Genomic DNA, 23,054 nt, shown 5'->3' on the forward strand with positions numbered 1-23,054 from the left:
GCGACGCTCTCCCTCGCAGCTCCTATAGACACACACTAAAAGCTAGCTAAACGCTGCACGATACTATTAAAACTGTAAAGACAAATAAAAACGTGCGTACACAAACTAAAACAAACAAGGGACAATAATAAGCAAAAACAATGTGCAAGATAAACACAGGGAAAGACAACTAGCAGAAACAGTGGCTGGCGGCGTTCCACTTCCTACAACAACAAAAGAAACCTTGTTACGCCGCACCACCACAACAAATCTAACACAGCAGTTACATTGAAAACACAGTTTACATTACCTCGGGAGAGTCCGGAATACTGACGTCCAAAAGTATATCCGCCGACTCGCCCTACAATATACCAATAACAATACCATAAAACCAGGACACCAAAAGAGTACTGCACTCAAAGATTAAGAGGGAGCAAAACAACAATGCAACCGGCTTACCTCGTCACAGGGGGTACCACGGGAACACAGGAACACCAAAACACAGCTGCACATCGATTACCTGGTTCTCTTGCACCCTTATGGTGCCGATATTTATACTGCCAACAATTAACACTTCCTGGTTCCCGCGGTCCCACCTGTTACATATATATATATATATGCGCGCGCTCATTAAAACCAGCAACAGAGCGCTACTCCAGCGCAACACATCTCTACAATTCTCTGCCTCAAAATCCAGATTTTATAAATATATACTGATATTCACTACTGCACAGATCTGGTTTAAAGTATCTATTTTAACTGTGGTGGGCAGCAGCTGTATGATTTCAACAAAAACAAATCTTTAAAAATAAAGTTAATACAATAAGTGAAAGGAATTCATTCTACACATTTTTCAAAGGTCTAGGTGAAAGTGCAATTCTTGTTTTGGATCGCGTGGATGTCTACTTTTTTCTGAAATTTGAAAATGATTCATGTAAGCATTTCAACTATTCTGTGGTGCGATTGCTATCATTTCTGAGCTACTCCTTATTCAGGCACTACTGAAGACAGCTATAGACAAAGCCCACGGTTTCACGTGGGGTGATGAAGTTACTGTAGCTGCTTTAAATTAGAGGAAAAAACAAGTCTATTACTGGTAAATACTGGGACAGATGCATTGACCGACACAAAAGAACGGATTGAAGACAGCGCTGAAGTAATTTACATGGAATTAATTATGGTGTCATTCGGCAAGGGAGACACACGCATAACGTACGGCGGTATGGAGTCCAGTACCGGTATACTAAATGATTCAAAATAATGTCTGAGTGACACTGAATTTAAATTTCACAACTTTTAAAATACTGTTTTGGGTGGGGAGAAGAACGAAAGAAAGAAAAGAAAAGCTAGACAAGTGCAACAAGACGCGCGCAGTGACAGCTAAGGGTTATCAAAAAAAAAGTTTATTTGTAAACATAGCAATAAGGATTCAGCGATGAAGAACAGAGGCGGTTACGTAGACAACAGGCTCAAGCAGCGAGTCAAACAGGTAAGCGCTAATGACGGACTCTAACCAGAGGAAAATGCAGCTAATGTTAAAGTCGTGTTTTTGTTTAGGACTTGCCATCAGTAAACACACCAGTATAAAGACGAGCCAGTTACTTCGTGCCAACTCAGTCTAAATCGCAGGTCACCATCGTCCCACGTATACACTAGTTTCGTGGTCATTGTGTTACTGTAAAATGCATAAACATCGCAACTTTAACTCATCTTCTCGCACATCCTCTTAGTATTTGAGGAACAGCACCAGCCCGTTTACAGACATGTCCGTCATGGCAGCTGATCTGCAGAGAATGTACAGGTAAGAAGCCAAAGCAACATTTTAATCTAACACCAATGTAAATACAGAACTGTAGCTCAATATACAATACACACCGTTCAGTCACCAAATGTACCGTTTAATTGATTAGTGCATGTTCTAATACTGGTACTCACTTGTGTCTTTTTCAGTCACAGTGCAGGACCTTGTTTTAGCCAGGTCACTAATTTAATTGCACACTGTTCTACTATACAAAGACCTGGTTGGAATAGGGCATTGTACTTCTCAATTCCATAGTTAAGGACATTGGTTGAAAGAAGTTATTGGAATAGACTGAAAGAGCCAAGCGGGTACCACTATTCTAAAGCCTTCTATAGGTAACTGGGGGGTGTTCTGCAAAATGTTACCTACCTTAATGAAAATGCATTAATTTGTGAATGCACGCATAGTCCGTGACTCCCTGTGTCATCCTGACTTGTGTGGTAATGTTGCTAGTGTCGTCCTTTTTCTAGAACAGACTATGGACGGCGGAAAAGAAATGCTTTCAGGATCCAGTTAGAGAAAGGTGTGTAAGCTACAACATGTAACAGAATCGTTCTGATGTGTTCACCTTGTTCTGTGAGTGTGACAAAAAGAACCCGCGTTTCACTCTTACCGATCCACTTTTGAACACTGAAGCGCTCAAAATATTCAGTGCATTTATAAATGTGTTAACTGTATTCTCATTGTTCAATCACATTAAAAATAATCTACTAAAGATTATATAGACTGGGGCAATCCGTGTATATTCGTGTGCCTATAGGTTTTTTTTCCAAGGCTTGCTAGACTTATGTCCTATAGCAACACCCCAGTAGAACTCCCAGCACTGCTTCTTTTATATGTTCCCTTTAAAGTATGAATAAAGTACAATTGTAAGTGTTGGTGGCTGCACTAGTTTGGCTTAAGAACCATGCTCTGTATAACATATATTGTGTCGTGTCCCCCCCCCCCGCCCCCCGTTTGCAGTGCACACAGTGTTATGCACCGAGTCTGACCTTTCAGCCTTAGAGGGGGAACACCTGGCTAAAAGGGCAAGGCATAGCCAAGGAGCTGATGGGTAAGTTGATCTGGGAAGCCTGTCTCCCCATAGTCCTTTCTTTACTAGCAGGTACGCAAACTGCAGAACAAGTAGACACCTAAAGCAAAGTACAGTATTTTAGATGTGTAAGTATTTCCGCAAAATATCAAGTTCAGATTGTGCTACAATAAAGAAAGCTTTCAGATCTTAGATTAGTGTTAAAAATATTGCAAAAAATAGAAAGCAAAAACATTTGCATTGATTTAAAAAAAAAGTATTTTATGTAACCTGGTCTTGATTAGTGGGAAGACCAACTGATGAATCAAACTGAGGAGGGTCATTAGCTGCAATGTGCATCTCCTTACAAAAATATTCCTCCTAAAACTCCTGTACCTTGAAGGACTGTTTTCTTGCAGTTAGACATGCTGCTATTGGCAAAGATCTTCAGTAGCATAAAGACTAGCTTTGATTTACAGGGAGGAAGACAGCTTCATGGAGGACTCCACAGACAATGATGATCAGCCTGAATACCCGGTAACCCCAGTTTTTTATTTTTTTTATTTTGGTTAACTGAAGTGGAATTCGAGACTCAAAGCATGAGCATGTTTGATTAGATCTAACATCTAATAAAAAGTGACTGCTTAACTTTGAAACTCTTGCTGTGTCTGTAGCCCACCAATCACATGAACAACTCCCTGATGTCCCTGTACCAGAAGGGAGCTCCGGATTCTGTGTCTCTACCAAAAGATCAGCCAGCACCCAGCAGCACGCCCTCCAAGACACCGGGGGGCACCAGGGTCTCGCAGGGCGGCTGGTTCATCGATCTGGAAACTCAGGAGGCACCCAACTCTGAGGTAAATCCACATTTAAACAGTACAAAAGACAAATGGTGCATGCAATCATTTGTTTATATTGATGCAGTAATAGCTCATACTATACCTCATAGTCCAGCTGTTATTTATACTGCACAGTGGCAAAGTAAATGTCAGTGAAATTTCAACTCTTTTTTTTTTCTGTTTTCTTTTGTATTATATTTCGAGTTATTAATTTGCTTTAACATTGACCCTCCTCAATAGGTATACGTTGCTAGCTTGAATGGCTTTGAAGGGGGTTGAATGGCCATTATGAGAGTGAAGGGTTTTAAGTCACCCATCTAACACAGCAGTTATTTTTCAGCCATGGTGTATAATATTTATTTGATTGTAGATCTGTGTTTCTGGGGTCTTACCTTGCCGCTGCCATTTTCACAAACACTGCAATATTATAACAAGGGCTTCTGTTTGTCAATGTTTATTTTGAGCTATTTTCGAGTTTTATGTAGATAACCCAAAATCGTTTTTTATATTATATTTATATTTGGTTACTTTCCAAAATTCTTGGGTGTTCCTTTCTGTCACAATATGTATAGTAACTCGACACTACTTGTACCTTCTTTCCTTTGCTGTCTTCCACAGAGTTATCAGTTAAAACCGAAAATCAGAAGCCCTAATTATAACTCTTAATGGGAGTATTCATGTGGCTGTACAGGGAAATTACAGGTATGCATTTTACAATGCATTTATGCTATCTTTTGATAATATTGTTTTTCAAACAGAAGTCCCTTCTGGAAACAGATACAAAGAAAAAAGGGAAGATGAAGCAAGGAAAGAGAAGAAAAGAGGGTGAGGCCAGGGAAATAGATGGAGAGATCGAATCCAGTATAATGAACAAGAAAGGTAAAAGCTTGCACTGAAATGGGTATTTTAATCAAGTCTGACTTGTCCAAATTAATTTGCGTGATTGTTCTGGTGTTGATAAATGGTTAATTAATATTGTAAGGTAATGTGTTGAATAGAGTATCGATGTTGATGATAGTACAGACAATGGAACCATTTAAACTACAATAGACTGCAGGATTATGACTCTGAGGGCCTGCAAGACCTAGTTTGTCTGATGCATTTTTCTCACCTTTTAGACAAGCTCAAAGCTCCAGAGCTGCAGTACTCCACTGTGAAGTTTGAAGATGTAGGAGGCAACGAAGAGACCATAAAGGTGGGCATAGTGTAAGCTAGTAGTGGCAAGACTGTATTGTAAAATACAAAAAAAAAACAAAAAAAAAACCACTGGACTAAACACAGCACATATTTTAAAGGTTTAGCATTTCTCTGCCCTGCAGGAGGTGTGCAAGATGCTAATTCACATGCACCACCCTGAAGTGTACCAGCAGCTGGGGGTGGTCCCGCCCCGGGGGTTCCTCCTCCATGGGCCGCCAGGCTGCGGGAAGACTCTGCTCGCTCAGGCCATCGCGGGGGTGAGCATCTCAGAACAGATCTCCTAGGGTGGAAAAAATATGAAAGTCTTGCAGCACTTCTGGAGAAATGCTGTCTATTTACTACTGTCAGATAAATAGGATGTCATTGGAACAGCAGTCACAATCTATTAGGCTCCTGATTCTAAATTTGAAATCGCGAGTGCATGAATGGGAAATATGATATTCAGAAACCTGTAAAATGTAAAAAAATTTAAATGGATTCCTAAAGTGGTTCTAGGTAATAAAATAATTCAGGGACAGAAATAAGACTGCTATTGCATAGTAGTATCTCCCATTCATGGTTTTACTACAAGCTTGATTAGCCACAGTGTACAGGTAACAAACTTAGGTGTGTCTTTATTGAACTCCCAGTAAAACTGGTCTGCAGTGAGTCTTATTTCCATCCCTGTAATTCCCTGAATCTTAACTGTCGTTCACTTGCATTCGCTGTGTAGGTCTCTTAAGTGCAGTGTGCATTGAAGTGGTTCTAAAAAAAAAAATATATCAAGGAAGACCACAGGGGTCTTACCCGTTCTTACCTTTGTTTCCATGAAGGAGATGGAGCTGCCAATGTTGAAGGTCGCTGCCACAGAGATGGTGTCAGGTGTTTCAGGAGAATCTGAGCAGAAGCTAAGGGAGCTCTTTGATCAAGCTGTGGTAGGTAACAGACACGCTTTAACACTAGAACCGCAATGCGGGTCAGTTTGACCCATTTTGCATTTAAAACGTTAATTACTTTTCCGTTGTAAATCGTATGTGTATGTCCGTTTTTGACTTTTCCTAAATATATGAATTAAATATCCAGACGGTGTTTGATAGCCAGAATCACAAAAATGTTACAAACACTTCTACCTAGAACCGCCACGTGAATTTGACCCATGCATTACAATACATGTCTTTTTTTTAAAAAATATAACGCAAGATATTCTATTTTTTTTGTAAATGCAGCAAGCAAGACACGCCTCCTCCTCCTATCACACGTTTTTATTTTTATTTCAAGCCTTTCTTTGTTTGTAGACTGACTACGAGACAGAGATTGCTATAATTGTGGATTTGTACAATTGCACCAAGATGCCAGCTCAGTGAAAGCCTAGTTGCTTTATTTCTCAATGTACCCTGGAGACATCAAGCCTTCGTTTTGTTCCAGAAATGCAACTGGGAATAAATCAGAAGGAAATATTTAATCTTGAAAGTAGTCATTTTGATTAGAATACGGCAAGCTACACTCAGATACACACAGCAAACTGAAATGATAGGTAGGATAACAACTTATGTGCCTAATATGAAAAAAAATATTTCAGTTTTCCAGGTTTGTATGTACTGGTTTACACGTGTTTACACAATAGTGTTCAATGGAACTGCGTCTGTGTTTACAACACAGCTCCTGGATGCAGGCACAATCGGCTGGCAGACGCGTACGCTCCTCCATAGAGTACAATGCAGCCGTCATACCGGAAGTAGTGTTATATTTTCTTTTTATGTAGTATTAGACACAATGATTTTGGTTTTACAGTTTTGTATGTACATATACCTGTTTACACCTGTAGATGGGTATATGTACATACCCGTTTCTTTTGAAATGTATCTTTTATTATATTTTTGTAGTCGTGCTGTATACGCGCTAATTTTGAAAATAAAGCCTTTTATGTTTAAATAAAGCCTTTTATGTTTAATTTAAATATGGTGTTTCTGCGATGCAAATGTCAGATATGATGTTAATAAAACTTCTGAGCTGTATCCGATAGTATGTCTTTCATTTTCATAACTAAGTAGTTTAAAAATGTATGGGTCAAAATGACCCACTTGGCGGTTGTAGGTATTTTGAAAATCTGGCAGTTCTAGTGTTAATTAGTTATATTTATATATATATATATATACATATAAGTGCATTTTTTGTGTGAGCGAAATCAGGCTGTTAGAAGAAGCACAATGAGAGGCGCATTCTTGGGACTTCATTCCACTTTCATAACAGTTTTCATAATACAAGACACTGGCAAAGACCTATTTGCTTTCTCTGCAAAATTACAAAAAAAGTCCATTATGTAAATTAACAAACACCTAACCAACCCCAACCATTGCAGACCAGTGCTCCGTGCATCCTGTTCATTGATGAAATTGACGCCATCACCCCAAAACGAGAAGTGGCGTCGAAGGACATGGAGCGACGAATGGTGGCTCAGCTCCTAACCTGCATGGATGGTGATTTGAGCTCATGCTACTAATGCCTTGCTTCAGTCGAGCTTTTAGTTTAGAATTTTTTTATTCCAGCTTTTTCCTGTACTTTATTTTCAATAGATGGTTCATGAACCATATAGCCAGGGATTCACATAACTTTTAACATTAGGTTGTCACATGAGTACCAGCAGAAATGGGTTGGTACTCACCAAAATTAGGGGTCATCACCCAAGTCGCTGTCTAGCTCCACCTCCTCCTTTGACAGTTCAAACAATTGAAATTAAGTATCAGAGACTACAACAATAGTTTATGTTGCTGGTTATTACAATTAACAAATCATCACGCATTCTCTATTTATTTCAATAGCCTACCACCATAGTCCCACCCTATGTACTGACGTCTTAAAAAACTATATTGAACCCCTGTGTATAGTGCATTACATCAAAGACAGAAATGTGCCCATCTTTCATTATGCCCACCCCAGTAAACTTGTTGTTCAGTATGTTGCTTTTACAAAAAATTAAAATAGGCAGTCCATTGACTAATTTAAATGGGCTTTAGTTAACCATACATGCAGTAAAAACCTACAAGAACAAATGGCACATTAATTGACTTCGTATGTTGTGGTAGATCTCAATGCTCTTGCAGCCACGGCACAGGTCATGGTTATTGGAGCCACGAACCGACCAGACTCTCTTGACCCGGCACTGAGGCGAGCTGGACGCTTTGACAGGGAGATCTGCCTGGGGATCCCCGACGAAGGAGCCAGAGTGAGGTAACCTAGCTGGGGACTAACTGGGGCTAAAGACCAGTGACAGGGGGAGTGTTTGTTTTTGTTGTTGTGAAGCAGAAAGAGAAGCGAATAAACAACCGTGCGGCAAAGCAAAATTAATTAAAGAAAAAAAAAAACAACGAAAAAAACACGAGGATCTGATTAACTTTTCATGTCAGACTTTTCATGTCGGGTTAATTTGGAATAAAAGCTCAGTTTGGGATTCTTGCATGTTGGGTTAAGATTTGGTGCACTTTGAAACGATTCATGTCAGATTGATTTTGAATAAAAGTTTAGCTTCAATTCTGGATATTTGCTTTTTGTTTTATGTTTTTAATTATTTAACGAATTGGATAAAGCAAAGGAAAAATACTGCTTACATGAGACGAACAGGTACAGGTAATTCTACTTTTATTCACAATACAATCTCTTAACTTACTCCCACCTGTTCATTATGATTGTCCTTTTGCTATAACAAACCCCTCGATATAATGAACAAAAGGCTTGGACCCCAACAGGTTCGTTATAGCGAGGGTGTACTGTACGTGTATGTATGCATATATATACAGTGCCCTCCATAAGTATTGGGACAGTGAAGTCAAATTTGATATTTTTGCTGTACACTCAAGCAATATGAAAATACGAGTAAAAGATTAATATGAGGCAAAAGTACAGAATGTCACCTTTTATTTCAAGACATACATGTTTTACCAACTAAGAACAACAGCACTTCCATCCCCCCATTTTATGTGAGCATAAGTATTGGGACAATTCAATTGAAAGCAAATATAACTATTATTATTATTATTATTATTTATTTCTTAGCAGACGCCCTTATCCAGGGCGACTTACAATCGCAAGCAAATACATTTAAAGTGTTACAATACAAGTAATACAATAAGAGCAAGAAATACAATAATTTTTGTTCAAGTGTGACAAACCACAATTCAATAATACAGCAGATAATAGTGATAGTTACATCAGGATATGATTAAATAGTGATAGTTACATCAGGATATGATTAAGTACAAAATACTACAGGTTAAACACTTGGCAGATTACAGTATTCTGAAGTACAGGATTAAATGCAGTAAAATAGGGGGCAGATAAGAGCAAAATAAAGCACATTTACATGAAGGGTGATAGTGTCCCAGGATACAAACAGAGGAGTTCTACAGATGCTGTTTGAAGAGGTGAGTCTTAAGGAGGCGCCGGAATGTGGTCAGGGACTGGGCAGTCCTGGCATCTGTAGGAAGGTCATTCCACCACTGCGGAGCAAGGGTGGAGAAGGAGCGGGCTCTGGAGGCAGGGGAGCGTAACGGAGGTAGAGCCAGTCTTCTAGTGCAGGCGGAGCGGAGAGGTCGAGTGGGGGTGTAGGGAGAGATGAAGGTCTGGAGGTAGCTGGGTGCAGTCTGGTCAAGGCATCTGTAGGCTAGTACAAGAGTCTTGAACTGGATGCGAGCGGTGATCGGGAGCCAGTGGAGCGAGCGGAATAGTGGAGTAGCGTGGGCGAAGCGAGGCAGAGAGAACACCAGGCGGGCAGCAGAGTTCTGGATGAGCTGGAGCGGACGGGTGGCGGACGCAGGGAGGCCAGCCAGGAGGGAGTTGCAGTAGTCTAGACGAGAGAGTACCAGGGCCTGGACCAGGAGCTGGGTAGCATAGCTGGTGAGGAAGGGTCGGATCCTTCGTATGTTGCTGAGGAAGAATCGGCAAGTGCGTGCCAGAGTGGAGATGTGCTGGGAAAAAGAGAGGCAGGGGTCCAGGGTGACTCCAAGGTTCTTAGCGTTTGAGGTGATGCGAGTGCATCCAGGAGGAAATAGCAGGCAGACAGGTAGAGATACGGGAGGAGATGGTGGAGTAGGTGGGGAAGGAGAGGAAAATCTGAGCATCATCAGCATAGAAATGGTATGAGAAACCATAGGATGCGATGAGCGGGCCCAGGGAGCGGGTGTAGAGAGAGAACAGGAGAGGACCCAAGACTGACCCTTGGGGGACTCCAGTTAAGAGTGGGTGAGGTGTGGAGGTTGCTCCACGCCAGGTTACCTGGTAAGTGCGGTTGGAGAGGTAGGAGGAGAACCAGGCCAAAGCAGTGCCAGAGATCCCCAGGTCAGCAAGAGATGATAGTAGAATAGAGTGATCAACAGTGTCAAAGGCAGCAGAGAGGTCGAGGAGAATTAGGACAGAGGAGAGAGAGGCAGCTCGGGCACACTTAAGTGAGTTGGTGACAGACAGGAGGGCGGTTTCAGTGGAGTGAGCAGAGCGGAAGCCAGATTGGAGAGGGTCAAGCAGAGAGTGGTTGGACAGGAAAGCAGAGAGCTTGCGGTGTACAGTCCGCTCGAGGGTTTTGGAGGGGAAGGGTAGGAGGGAGACAGGACGGTAGCTCTGGAGGGAGGTGGGGTCGAGGGTAGGTTTTTTGAGGAGGGGAGTGATAGAGGCTTTTTTGAAGGCAGAGGGAAAGATACCAGAAAGTAGAGAGGTGTTGAGGAGGGAGGAGATGAAGGGGAGTAGAGCAGGAGCAGCAGCTTGAAAGAGGTGAGTGGGGAAGGGGGTCCAAGGCACACGTGGTGGGTTTGTGACCCTGGAGCAGGGAGGAGAGGTCAGAGTCTGAGAGGGGCAAGAAGGTGGAGAATGAGGGCGAGTTAGTAGGGGATGTAGTGGGTGTAGGGGTTGGAGCAGGAGGGGGTGCGGGGGAGGGAGAGGTGTTCAAGAGTTTGCGGATATCTGAGATTTTAGAAGAGAAGAAGGAGGCAAAGTCGTCGGGAGATAGAGGAGGAGGGGGGGGGGTTTAGGAGTGAGGAGAAGGTAGAGAATAGTTTACGTGGGTTGTTAGTGGAGGCTTCGATTACAGATTGGAAATAAGCACATTTAGCAGAGGAGAGAGTATAGGAGAAGGAGGAGAGGAGAGTGCGGTAAAGGTCTAGGGCAGCAGGGAGTTTGGTTCTCTTCCATTTCTTTTCAGCAGATCGCAGTGTGATTCTTGCTGAGCGGAGCGCAGAGGAGAGCCAGGGATGGGGAGGGGAGGGGAGAGCAGGTCGGGAGGTGAGGGGACAGAGGGAGTCGAGGGAGGAGGTGAGTGAGGAGAAGAGGGTTGAGGTAGCAGAGTCTACGGAGAGTTGTGAAAAGGAGTCGAAGGAGGGAGGTGAGAGAGAGCAGTGGAGGCAAGGACAGAGGGTATAAAGTAGTATAAAAGCTAGTATTTAGTCGCAAATCCCTTGCATGCCGTAACAGCAGTAAGTCTGCGACCCAATGACATCACCAAACTCTTGGTATCGTCCTTTGAGATGCTTTGCCAAGCCTTTACTGCAGCCATTTTCAGCTGTTGCTTGTTTTGGGAAGTTTCTGACTTCAGTCTCCTCTTCAGCAAGTGAAATGCATGTTCAATCGGATTCAAATCAGGAGATTGACTTGGCCAGTCTAAAACTTTCCACTTTTTTCCCCTGATGAACTCCTTGGTTGCGTTGGCAGTGTGTTTTGGGTCATTGTCCTGTTGCATTGTGAAGCACCACCCAATGAGTCTGGTGGCATTTTCTTGTACATTGGTAGCCAATGAACATTTCTGAAGTCATTCTGCTGCTGCCATCATTTGTTACAACATCAATAAAGATGAGTGAGCCCGTTCCAGAGGCAGCCATGCATGCCCATGCCATGACACTACCTCCACCATGCTTCACAGATGAGGTGATGTGCTTTGGATCATCTTTTGCCTTCACATCACTTTGATAAAGGTTCATATTCGTCTCATCTGTCCATAAAACTCTGTTCCAAAACTCTACTGGCTCATCTCTGTACTTTTTAGCACATTCTAATCTGGCCTTTCTGTTTTTGGTGCTGATCAGAGGTTTGCATCTTGCAGTGTAGCCTTTGTAATTCTGCTGCCCAAGTCTTCTGCGAACAGTAGATTGTGACACTTTCACCCCAGCATTATGGATGGTGTTGGTGATTTCACTGACAGTTATTTTAGGGTTGTTTTTCACAGCTCTGGTCATTTTTCTGTCAACAACTGCTGTTGTTTTCCTTGGCCGACCTGGTCGTTGCCGATTGCTGAAGACACCAGTGGTTTCTTTCTTTTTACAGGACATTCCAAACTGTTGATTTGGCTATGCCCAACTTTTGTGCTATGGTTCTAATTGAGTTCCTCTTTTCTTTCAGCATCCAAATCGCTTGCTTTTCTTTCATAGACAGCTCCCTAGTCTTCATGTTGGATTATGCCTACTGACACCAAACGCAGACTCCAAAGGCAAAAGCAAAGGATAGAACTGAGACTACACATTCACAGCTCTTTTATGTGTGAACAATCAGTGCAACAGGAAACACCTGATCAATTAGAAACACCTGTGAGCCAAATGTCCCAATACTTATGCTCACATAAAATGGGGGGATGAAACTGAAAGTGCTGTTATTGTTAGTTGGTAAAACATATATGTGTTGAAACAGCCAGAAATAAAAGGTGACATAATGTACTTTTGCCTCATATTCATCTTTTAATTTTATTTTCATATTGCTTGAGTGTACAGCAAAAATAGCAATTTTGACTTCACTGTCCCAATACTTATGGAAGGCTGTGTGTGTGTGTGTGTGTGTGTGTGTGTGTGTATGTATGTATATACACACACACAGTTGTAGTCAAAAGTTTACATACCCCATTGGAAATTTCAAATTTCTAAAAATTTCTCAAAACCAAAGGATTTTAGGAATAATCTTTTGTAGAAAATGTTTATTTTGTGGAAGAGGAAAAACGTTACAAGAAATAGATGTCTACAATGATTTATTTCAGCAATATTTTTGCAAAACTCCAAAAATGTTAATTCAAAAGTATTCATACCCTTTGATGCTATGATAGTATTTCTACAAGTTGCTAGAAATGTCAATATGATAATGCACCATTTGCAAATGCAAAAATGTTCAGAGTGAATTGGCTGTAAGTGGGACTGAGGTTTCCATTTCAACCATAGGTCGAGTATTGCATGGTGAAGGTCTCAATGGTCGCAGACCAAGGAAAAAGCCTCTCTTAGGAAAACATCACAAGGTTAAAGGTTTTGTGGAGTGATGAAACAAAAATCAAGCTATTTGGTCATGCTGATAGTCATTACGTTTGGAGAATGTCCACAGAATTTGAATGAACTGGAATAATCTTGCGTTGAAGAATAGTGAAAAATCACTAAAGAATCATGCCAAAAATATCCTAATCGTTTAAAGAGGTTATTATTGCTAAAGGTGCCTCAACTAGCTGTTAATTTAATGTTCCTTGTCAGGGTATGAGTACTTTTGAATGAGCATTTTTAAAGTTGTGCAAAAATGCTGAGATAAATAACTGTAGACTTCTATTTCTTTTAACTTTTTTTCTTCACCCACAAAAGCAGAACTTTTGCTACAGAAGATTTTTCCTATAATTATTTGTTTTTGAGACATTTCTAAAAATTATAAATTTCCATTGGGGTATGTAAAATTTTGACTACAACTGTGTGTGTATAATTATATATACACATATATAATATAAGGGTGTTATAGTGAGGGGGTACTCTGTGTGTGTGTGTATATATATGTATTAGATACAATTTTTTTTATTTTGAATTTGCCAACATAACTGAAAATTTACACTTAGACACATCTGTGTAAGTGTCGAACCTTTTTTTTGCAGCTGATTTCTAATTAGAGGAACAGATGTTTTATGTTATCTAATTAAATTTTGTACCATTTATAACCCCCTCCCCCTTCTGCATACAGAATCCTGCGAACACTATGTCGGAAGCTGAAGCTCCCAGAATCCTTTGACTTTCAGCAGCTGGCCCACCTGACTCCAGGTTACGTCGGTGCGGACCTGATGGCCCTGTGCCGGGAGGCGGCCATGAGCGCGGTGAACCGAGTCCTTATTGAGGTGCAGGAGCAGAGCAGTCAGGCAGCAGCAGCGGGGAGGCAGCCTGACCTCTTTAGCACAGAGCCAGTGGAGCCAGAGCGACCCGTTGTCCCAAATCAGCAACCAGAAACCACAGAAGAGGTGAGCGAGTGGGGCGAACAGAGAACGGAAAGGGGTACAGCCATTATTAGCTGCCCACATGACTGTCTGAATGGATATGCACAATGGTATGTCATTCATTATGCCAGAAACAATAGAAAATAATACATATTGTTTATTAGTTATACTTCTAGACACAAACTCCTTTGTTTGCAGTTTAAATTACACAGTGGTATAGCGCTAAAATGTTTCACCTAGACCATGTGGCATACTGATAGTTTGCAGAGATAATTTTGGTGGACCCAGTTTGAGAACCAGTGTTATTGGCTACTGGCTGCGCTGCCTTCCCCTGCTAGCCCATCCTATCTACCTCTCCGGTCCGGCAGACAGAGCTGCGCAGGCTGCTGGGGCTGCTGAAGGAGCACACCCCCCTTTCAGAGGAGCAGCTGGAGAAGTTGCGCATCGAGATGGAGGATTTCACTGGCTCACTGTGCAGCATCCAGCCGTCCGCCAAGAGGGAAGGTTTTGCCACCGTCCCTGACGTCACGTGGGCCGACATCGGTGCCCTGGAGGAGATCCGCCAAGAGCTCACCATGGCCATCTTGGTAGGGATTTCCACTGCACTGCTGCCTTCTCGGAACACTACAACAGGGATGGAAAGAAGACTCCAACTGCATGGCTGTTTGAGCCATCCCAGTTCCATGCTAGTACATGTGGTTGATTAAGCTTGTTTCCATCCCTGGTGCAGTGACTGTCTTTAAACGGTGCCATCGCAAGAGCCGTGGTACACAGGACACAGTGGAAGCAGCTTGTTTTAGGTCACAATTGAGCACTCTAGAATAACCACAGAGAATTCAAATTAAAATGTGTCAATTGAAATGAGCACTACTGCAATGAATACAGACAAACTTGACTTAGTATTCTCTTATTTTGCAGATCTCAATCTCTGACTTTACACTGTGGTAACACCAGGTGTCAGCACCAACACACTTTAGTAGTGAGATTTAGACACAGTAAATTCATAGATTATCCACACATTGCATGTTATACTTTTATTTTTCTGATTTGCCTTGTTTTGCACCTCTAGGCTCCTGTTCGCAATCCCGACCAGTTTAAAGCTCTGGGTCTCACTGCACCAGCTGGGGTGCTTCTTGCTGGGCCCCCAGGCTGTGGTAAAACCCTGCTTGCTAAGGTATTTATCTATCTGTAGCTTAAAGACAAAGCATGTAAACACTCATGCATTGTTTTCGTGTCCCATAAGCATGTTTCACAGTATGTGTTTTGTTTTTTTCTTCGATAGGCTGTTGCCAATGAATCAGGTTTGAACTTCATCTCTGTAAAGGGTCCAGAATTGTTAAACATGGTAAGTAAACCATTTCTAAAGTCAAAAGCTGCTTCTAAGTTAAATTAATTTATGTAGCATTTCTGTTTTTACTATTGTTCCATATTTGTAGTCAGATTAGATTTAAAAAAAAAAGAACTAATCAAGGTCAAGATTAAAGTTTGCAGCTTTTTGAACAATAGTTATCCACACCTTTGAATGAGGTGGTTAATATTAGAAGATGTAGGGTCCCCTTGGTATGTGTTTTAGATTCTTACAGTATGCTAATAAATACAGACACATTCTGAAATTGGGTAAGAAAAATGGGCAGGGCCCTATGGATCTTCCTCTTAACTATGAATACCGACAGCTATATAATACACTTTGTAAGGGTATTAATTTAAAAAGACAAGTAGATGCAAACTGATATTCCTTAACAATTAGGGCCATATATGTACAACTGTTTAACAGGCCTACTAACTAGCAATGAAGGCAATACGCCTACAGTACTGTTGTATAATAAATTAATCACAAAAGAAAAGCTTCTAGTAAAAGTAAATAATTAAATAAAAGATGGTTCTTTGGATTATATAAGCTCTGGTGTATCTTTGTCATTTTATAGTTGAATAATAGTTAGCTTTCTTTACTGAACTACAATACCATTCTGTTATTACTCCACCCATGGCAGAATTGATGGCTATCCCAAAGGAAGTTGTCTGAGGGGTCTGGATCTTGTTGATTTTCAATCATGCACCACCGTGTTGTGTTTGTGTGCAGTACGTGGGAGAGAGCGAGCGCGCTGTGAGGCAGGTTTTCCAGAGAGCCCAAAACTCCGCCCCCTGTGTCATCTTTTTCGATGAGATTGATGCTCTTTGTCCCCGAAGGTCCGACCATGAGGTGAGACCCGCGCAAGGTTATGAATCTTCTAATACATCTTACACCATCATTACCATTTGTCTACAGTGAAACCACTTGAGTTGTCTTTATAAGCAGCTTTTGACTGTCTACTTTATAGCAGCCATACTACCATATAATCTCATTTTTTAAGATTTCAGAAGCGAAGCACGTTTGGACTAGTTAACGCAAATGATCCTCCCTAGAATAGTGTTGAAGGGGGGCGTGCTGTTGGTAAGGATCAGACGTTCATGACAACCAGTATTCTCTTTAGACATGAGTAACAAATGATCCTCCCTAGAATAGTGTTGAAGGGGGGCGTGCTGTTGGAAAGGATCAGACGTTCATGACAACCAGTATTCTCTTTAGACATGAGTAACAAATGATCCTCCCTAGAATAGTGTTGAAGGGGGGCGTGCTGTTGGAAAGGATCAGACGTTCATGACAACCAGTATTCTCTTTAGACATGAGTAACTTTGAATAACGATCATAGTATTGTTTGGCTGAGATCTCAGTTGACTAAGTAGTGAACAAATTAAGCTGACAAATTTATATACAAGAAAGGTATACCTAACATACAATCACATAAGCACAAGTTCCAAAATGACTTTGGACAAGGCCTCAGTACAGCTAAGTGCATATGTTTGCATCAGAAAGCATGGATAACAATGGAGTCAATTTGAAAGAGATGAAAAGACTTACAAACTTTTAAAATATGATATTTATACCTTCATAAGCAACTGGAGATTCCACTCCCATTTGTCTTACTTGTGTACAATGATAGGAGTTTCCACTCTTATCATTGCACACTCCCTCTGCGGGGGAAAGGGAGGGGTTGCACTCTGTCCATGACACACTGCATACCACGTTGTACACAGCAGGGCGCATCCATCTTGTCTTTCAGTTCCCCTCCCCCATCTCGCACTATCTCTGCTAGTCTCCTGCCTTTTGGTGTTTAGTTCAGATACCCACCTGTGACTTTGATTCATGTTAGGCTGTGCAAAACTGCACGTAGCTGGTTTTGCTGATGGGAAATGAAAACTTGAAACTTACACAATACTGTATAGAAACTTAATATAAAAGCATATTAAAGCAACTGAATTAGTAAGCACATTAAAACAACTATAAAACACATTCACACACAATTTAAACATAATGATTAAAAACAACTTAACTATAAAAGACTTACACATCATTTAAAACTTATAATTAATAACATTAATACCTCATGCAGAAAGCCATCACTACAACTAATTCTCAAAGATAAAATTGACGAGTCTAAATTAATGGGGCACTGCAAGAACGGGGGCTTTGACAAGAGAGGATCCAGCATTTTGTTGTTTAAATTCCATGACTTATGTTTTTAAAAGTCAGGGGCAAGCGTGCGTGTGGTCAACCAGCTGCTTACTGAGATGGATGGACTGGAGACTCGCAAGCAGGTTTTCATCATGGCTGCCACCAACAGGCCAGGTGAGGAAACTGCAGATAGAATCCATCATAAATGTGTTGCAAAATTCCTTTAAAGACTTAATTACAATAAAGCCCGACTTGAAACGCTGTGCTGTATAAATTATTTTTGCTCAGATATTATGGACCCTGCTATCCTTCGTCCGGGCCGGTTGGACAAATTGTTGTACGTTGGGTTGCCCCCTCCCCAAGACAGATTCGCCATCCTTCAGACCATCACCAAAGTAAGGGAATCAGAGTGCATCAATATCTCTACAGGACACATGAAAAGACTACAAGTATCGCCTGCTGCCCTGTGGTACAATTACAACACTAAGCTGCACTGCTCAGGCTATGGTAGATATTGAGACCAGAATAACTAGCCATTTGGATGTAGCATGTTATTCTGGGGGTAGTAGGTAGAAAGATAATTACATCGATAAAGTACTGATGGGTTGAAAGTTCACAAAGTTAATTGAGGTACACAACAAACTTTCTCTGTGAAGGTTTTTTGTTACGTTTTTTCTCATTCCATACTTTTTTGTGAAACAAGTTATTTCTAGTTTACTAGGTGAATAATGCAATCGTCACAGAACATCATTTGTCACCCTGGCTCATACCCCCTTTTTTATGCTACTGTTTGTTTTCTTTTAACAGAGTGGTAAGAGGCCTCCGCTGGAACCAGATGTCAATCTAGAAGAAATAGCGCACGATAAACGAAGTGACTGCTTCACGTAAGTGTGGAGAGAGATATATTTTGTTTGTACGCTTTAAGAAAGAAGGGGAATGGCATGAGCACTTTAGGTCAACCACAGTCAGTATTTCAGACCAGACCAGAGGATACATTTGGAAGTTGAGTGAAGACAGATGGTAGACGGAAGCTATAAGGCGTGGTGGCTGTATGGAGAGGGTTATCAAGCAAATTTATTATAAGCCATCTGCATGCAGTTCTGTGTTCAATACATGATTAAGAACCAGATGAAAATTGAAGAGTCAAATGGCTTCATCTCGTTCTGTAATTATTCTTATGTTCTAATGTTTACTATAAATCTGTCACTGATTCATGAGGTTAACAATGGCTAGATTGGGATAAATGGAAGCTGGTGACTACTTTAAAAGTGTAATATAATAAAGATAAGGTCATTCGTAAATAACAGCTTGCATTGAAGGGTTGTTCCTGTCCGTGCTGGGGTGCAGATACAGTCTCAATGTTCATTTGTTTCAGAGGGGCTGACCTGTCCGCTCTGGTCAGAGAGGCTTCTATCAATGCTCTGCGGGGACACCTCTGTCTCCAGACTCCTGCAGCAACCAACGGTAAGGACAAGAATCCTCTTCTAGTACTGGACATCTTCTTCAGCAGATTACTGAGGACAAAAAGTGCTTGCTTTCTTCTGTCAGTTACTAGCATAGCCTTTGCAGTAATTAATTCTGGTCAGCCATTTTACAGACATTTTAACCCCATCCCTGCTAAATGTAAAAAAAAAAAAAAAGTTAACCTATTAATTGCTCCATTCTCGTTTTTAGCTCCAGTGGCTGAGATCACGGTTAGCCGGCAGAACTTTGAAGATGCTTTTAAGAAAGTGAAACCGTCCGTATTAAAAAGGGTAAGTAGTTGAAACAGTGGAGCATTCCTGTGTATTTAAAAAAAAAAAAAAAAAAAAAAGTTGAACCTCCTTTTAAGAAACCAGGTTTCCTCTTTTGATCAGTGTAATTTTGAAGCTAAGACAATATTTCTGAGATGAATAAAGCCCTTGTTACAGCATGTAGTTTTATGCAGTTTAAAATGGTTTTGTTTTTCCTTTTATAAAATGGTTTTTGAAGCATCATTACTTGAATGATTTTGGGCCCATTTTCAAGCAGGTCTGCATTGTTTGTTACATGCTGAAAAAGAAGAGTAGCTAGACCTTGACTACAGGAATAACTCACTACTTAATGTGTCAATTTCAACAGACACAATATGCTTAAGCAGCAGATAATGTCTGATTACACAGTTTTAGGTACAACACGTACAGTATGAAAACAACTATCAATTCAAAACGTCACCATTGACTAATGCAAATTAAGTGTGATTAGCATCTACTGAAGATTCTTTCCTTTTGTGTGTGTTTTCTTTCTTTGTGCATTAACTGTTTCACTGCCACATTGTTTTAACCTCTGGCCATATCACTGATACAGACCACTCGCTTTTGCACGTCTATTTTACCTTCATGTTCACAGAGTGGGATACTGTGAGTCGTGCTCGTCTACATAATGAGACTACAACAAATTTGTTGTTTTTGTCGGATCAATATGTATATAAACTAAACTAGCAAAGGTTTTTCCTTCAGGTGAGGAGTGGAAACATTCAGCGCCATTACCCAAATCTTTGTTTCTGTTCCCCCCCCCCCCCAAAAAAAACAACACTTTTTACCTAATTCAGTAGCACCACTTCTGCCTGCCTTTGTTTAAATACACTGTAACAGTGAATAAAGAGGAAGCTGTATTGAATTGCAGCTTTGACGTTGTACAACTTGCAGTGCTTTAAGGGACCATTCTTTTGTCCAGTATTAAATACCTCTTATTGTAGAAACAAGGAGGTATGGTAAATAAATTATTGAATGTCTCTGTGGTTTAGTTTTGCGTACCATGTGAAATACTTCTGGGGGCGCTCCTGCCCCTACACAAGTTAAAAAATGCAGCAGCAGTTCTAGATTAATTATGAACACAGGTACAGGAGCAATATTCAAGACATGCACAAAATGATTTAACAGAATGAAAAACACCAACTTGCTTGGCGACTTGTGTCTGATTTCAGGTTTTTTTTTTTAAGAGCTTGATCAATTTCCAACTTTTTGTAGCAAGAGAAACAGCGGCGCTTTTGTTTACATTCCATTATGTAGTGATGAGGTGCAACTCAGAATACAAAATCAGAATACAAAACAAGGCAATGATATGACAGTGGTTCTGGAAAGATGACGAAACCAATCCATGTGCCTCAAGACACTCGTGATGACAAGTCACATTTGAAAAGATTGAATAAATTACTTGAATTTAAGTTTGAGTTATCAGGAACAGTAGTGTATCAGAACGAATCGCTAGCTGTGCCGAAAAGGTGTTCATTTTCCTGTTCCTTTAGGCAGAACATTTACAATGGGGAAAAATCTGTTTCAACCACAAGGGGTGTTCTCTTAGGAGGTGTTCCTATACTGTACTACATAAAGCACTCCAGCATGTTTTTAGGTAGTATATCCTTTGCATACTGCACAGCTATGGCCAAAGGTTTTGCATCACCTAGAATTTTAGGATTGAGACCTACAAAATGTAAAAAAAAACTATGAACATAATTTAGGTATTTTATTTAACATAACGTAAGAAACTACACAATGATATCACAAAAGTCTACCGGAAGCAGTAATAGTAATACAGTATTTCATGTTAGATTTCATAAATTTTTTTGTTAAGTATGTGGAAAACCGCAAAGCAGTATGTAATTGAATATGTTAAGGTAACATTATTCAGCAGGTTTCATTCGACTTTATGAAGCAGAATTAGTTAATTATGTAGGGTGATGCAAAACTTTTGGCCATAGCTTTGTATTTGTTTGACCAAATACAGTTTTGCCTGCAAGGCAGGATTTGAGTTCAGTGTGAAGAAAGGGGGTGGTGGAAACTGTTCTCTGTTCTGAATCCTGTCTTATTTCAGTGAGAGCTCAGACTTCTGAAAAGGCATGAGGGCACAACAAAAGTTAGATTTTAATACATTTAAAAGTATATTATGCATGAACTTAGCTGGTGGATGTTAATCGTGGTATGCTGTTTTCTCTTGTTTTGTTTTTTTGGGCATCTCAAAGTCTTCTTGAAAGCTAGTCCATTTATTGCATTAAAAGCAAAAAGAAGTACATTAATTTTAGTGATGTCTGATACAACCAAGAAAATATTTAGAAAATAACTTGTTTCTTTTCTTCTGTTCTTTCTTTTCACTTGCTTCAAAATAAGACCCACTGTTGCTTGCATGTCAGCTTCACTTACTCATTGACTAAAACAATGGCCTCTATACATCAATTCACAGTACAACCCTTGTGATAAGACTCATGTGCAGCTGCAGAGTTGCTCAATCTGATAAGTGACTGTAATAGTGTCACCTGATTTGCTGCGGTAGCTGCATTTAACACTTTCACAACCAATATTATTTGCATGCATTTCATGGTACTGTATGTCTTTCACTTATTTAAAGTGTGGTTTTAAAATATTTCCATGCATGTGTGAAAACACACAAACATTTAACTCACTAAGTCCCACATTTTGCTCAGCACAAGCCTCACCTCCGGCCTCCGTATTCTGAAACTCAGTAACCAAGTTTAATCACAATTGAAAAAGCTGTTATTTGTGACTTATGGACAGGGTGTGCCTTGCTTCTTCAGGTGAGTTTTCTCAACACCTTACCTTTGCTTTTGTCCACACACAGGACCAGCTAATGTATGACTTGTTGAAGGAGTCGCTGTGTGGATGAAACAATAAACAGCAAAACTGGACTTAATAAAAGGAGCTTTATATCGCGTCCCAGGGTTCTGTCTCAGAGAGGTCGGGGGGGGGGGGGGGGGGGGGGTCATCATTTTTAATTTGTCAATTTAATTGTCATAATTCTTTTTTTTTTTTTAATATATACATTTTTGGTGAAATATATAAATTTTTTTTGATGGTGCCTTAAACGGTTCCACTATAATTCAAATAAATATTATTTAAGCTGAAATAGTGTGTCTTTCAATATAAATGATGATTGAACAGGGTTTTGCCAATGAAAAGGTCAACTGAATCCTTTAGTCTGGTCGTATTGACAGAAAAAATGGAAGCTATTGGATTACAGCCTCTTCACTGACATCCATTCAGTGCATTGGTTGCCTGTATTGTGGCCTTTGTTTGAAGAATTGCCGCAATGGAGAACACAATAGAAAATGTTTATTACAATCCGATGATTCATGTTTCTGAAGCTGTTCTGCTTCCAACACCACTCTGTAATGGAGAATAAAAGGCTAATGTACATTTTTATGCGAACCAGCTGTCTGTCCATCTTCAGCCTAGTGACCATTCTAATTAATGTTAAGCTACCAATTAAAATAATCTAACTACAAGGACCACTTTTACAGTCTGTTAAGTTTTTGTTTAGAAGAAGTTTTGACTAATAGTTACATTTGTATTCATTTTAAGAGTTGAAGGCAACTGCATAAGCAGTTGGTTTACTAAAACACTCCTGGTAGGGATTGATTAAAATGGCTTAAGATAGTTAATTTGGTTGTTTTTTTAATGTTTCCCCTTTCAACTGAAACTTTAAATGTTTGTGATAAAATGTTATTTGTTTAGTTCATGGTTGTTTTTTTTATTTATTATTTTGTAAAATCAGTTATTTTTGGTTATTAAAAATAAACACTCAAC

At 40.3% G+C, this 23,054-nt stretch overlaps 1 protein-coding gene across 2 annotated transcripts; it reads left to right on the forward strand.

Moving 5' to 3' along the window:
• The first annotated feature begins 765 nt into the window (after positions 1-765).
• Positions 766-22,205, forward strand: LOC117402561 (nuclear valosin-containing protein-like). 2 transcript variants are annotated; one of them, XM_034003839.3, is made up of 23 exons: positions 766-1,468; positions 1,710-1,780; positions 2,251-2,303; positions 2,744-2,834; positions 3,272-3,329; positions 3,467-3,649; positions 4,390-4,510; positions 4,750-4,826; positions 4,951-5,085; positions 5,641-5,742; positions 7,167-7,284; positions 7,891-8,035; positions 13,757-14,027; positions 14,342-14,590; positions 15,073-15,177; positions 15,286-15,348; positions 16,084-16,203; positions 17,571-17,670; positions 17,785-17,891; positions 18,304-18,380; positions 18,872-18,960; positions 19,171-19,250; positions 22,090-22,205. In XM_034003839.3, the coding sequence occupies exons 1-23, from the start codon at positions 1,415-1,417 to the stop codon at positions 22,132-22,134; spliced, it is 2,514 nt and encodes an 837-aa protein (XP_033859730.3). In that variant the 5' UTR covers positions 766-1,414; the 3' UTR covers positions 22,135-22,205. The 2 variants fall into 2 exon arrangements, with proteins under 2 accessions (XP_033859730.3, XP_033859732.3); XM_034003841.3 differs by having other exon boundaries at positions 14,372-14,590.
• The last annotated feature ends 849 nt before the right edge of the window (positions 22,206-23,054 follow it).

Source organism: Acipenser ruthenus, chromosome 5 (assembly GCF_902713425.1).
Source record: "Acipenser ruthenus chromosome 5, fAciRut3.2 maternal haplotype, whole genome shotgun sequence".
Classification (NCBI taxonomy): domain Eukaryota; kingdom Metazoa; phylum Chordata; class Actinopteri; order Acipenseriformes; family Acipenseridae; genus Acipenser; species Acipenser ruthenus.

Coding starts and splice junctions, on each gene's coding strand:
- LOC117402561 (XM_034003839.3), top strand. CDS start 1,415: ATGAAGAACAGAGGCGGTTACGTAGACAACAGGCTCAAGCAGCGAGTC. Junction 2,304..2,743: donor CAGGATCCAGTTAGAGAAAG/GTGTGTAAGCTA, acceptor CCCCGTTTGCAG/TGCACACAGTGTTATGCACC. Junction 4,511..4,749: donor CAGTATAATGAACAAGAAAG/GTAAAAGCTTGC, acceptor CTCACCTTTTAG/ACAAGCTCAAAGCTCCAGAG.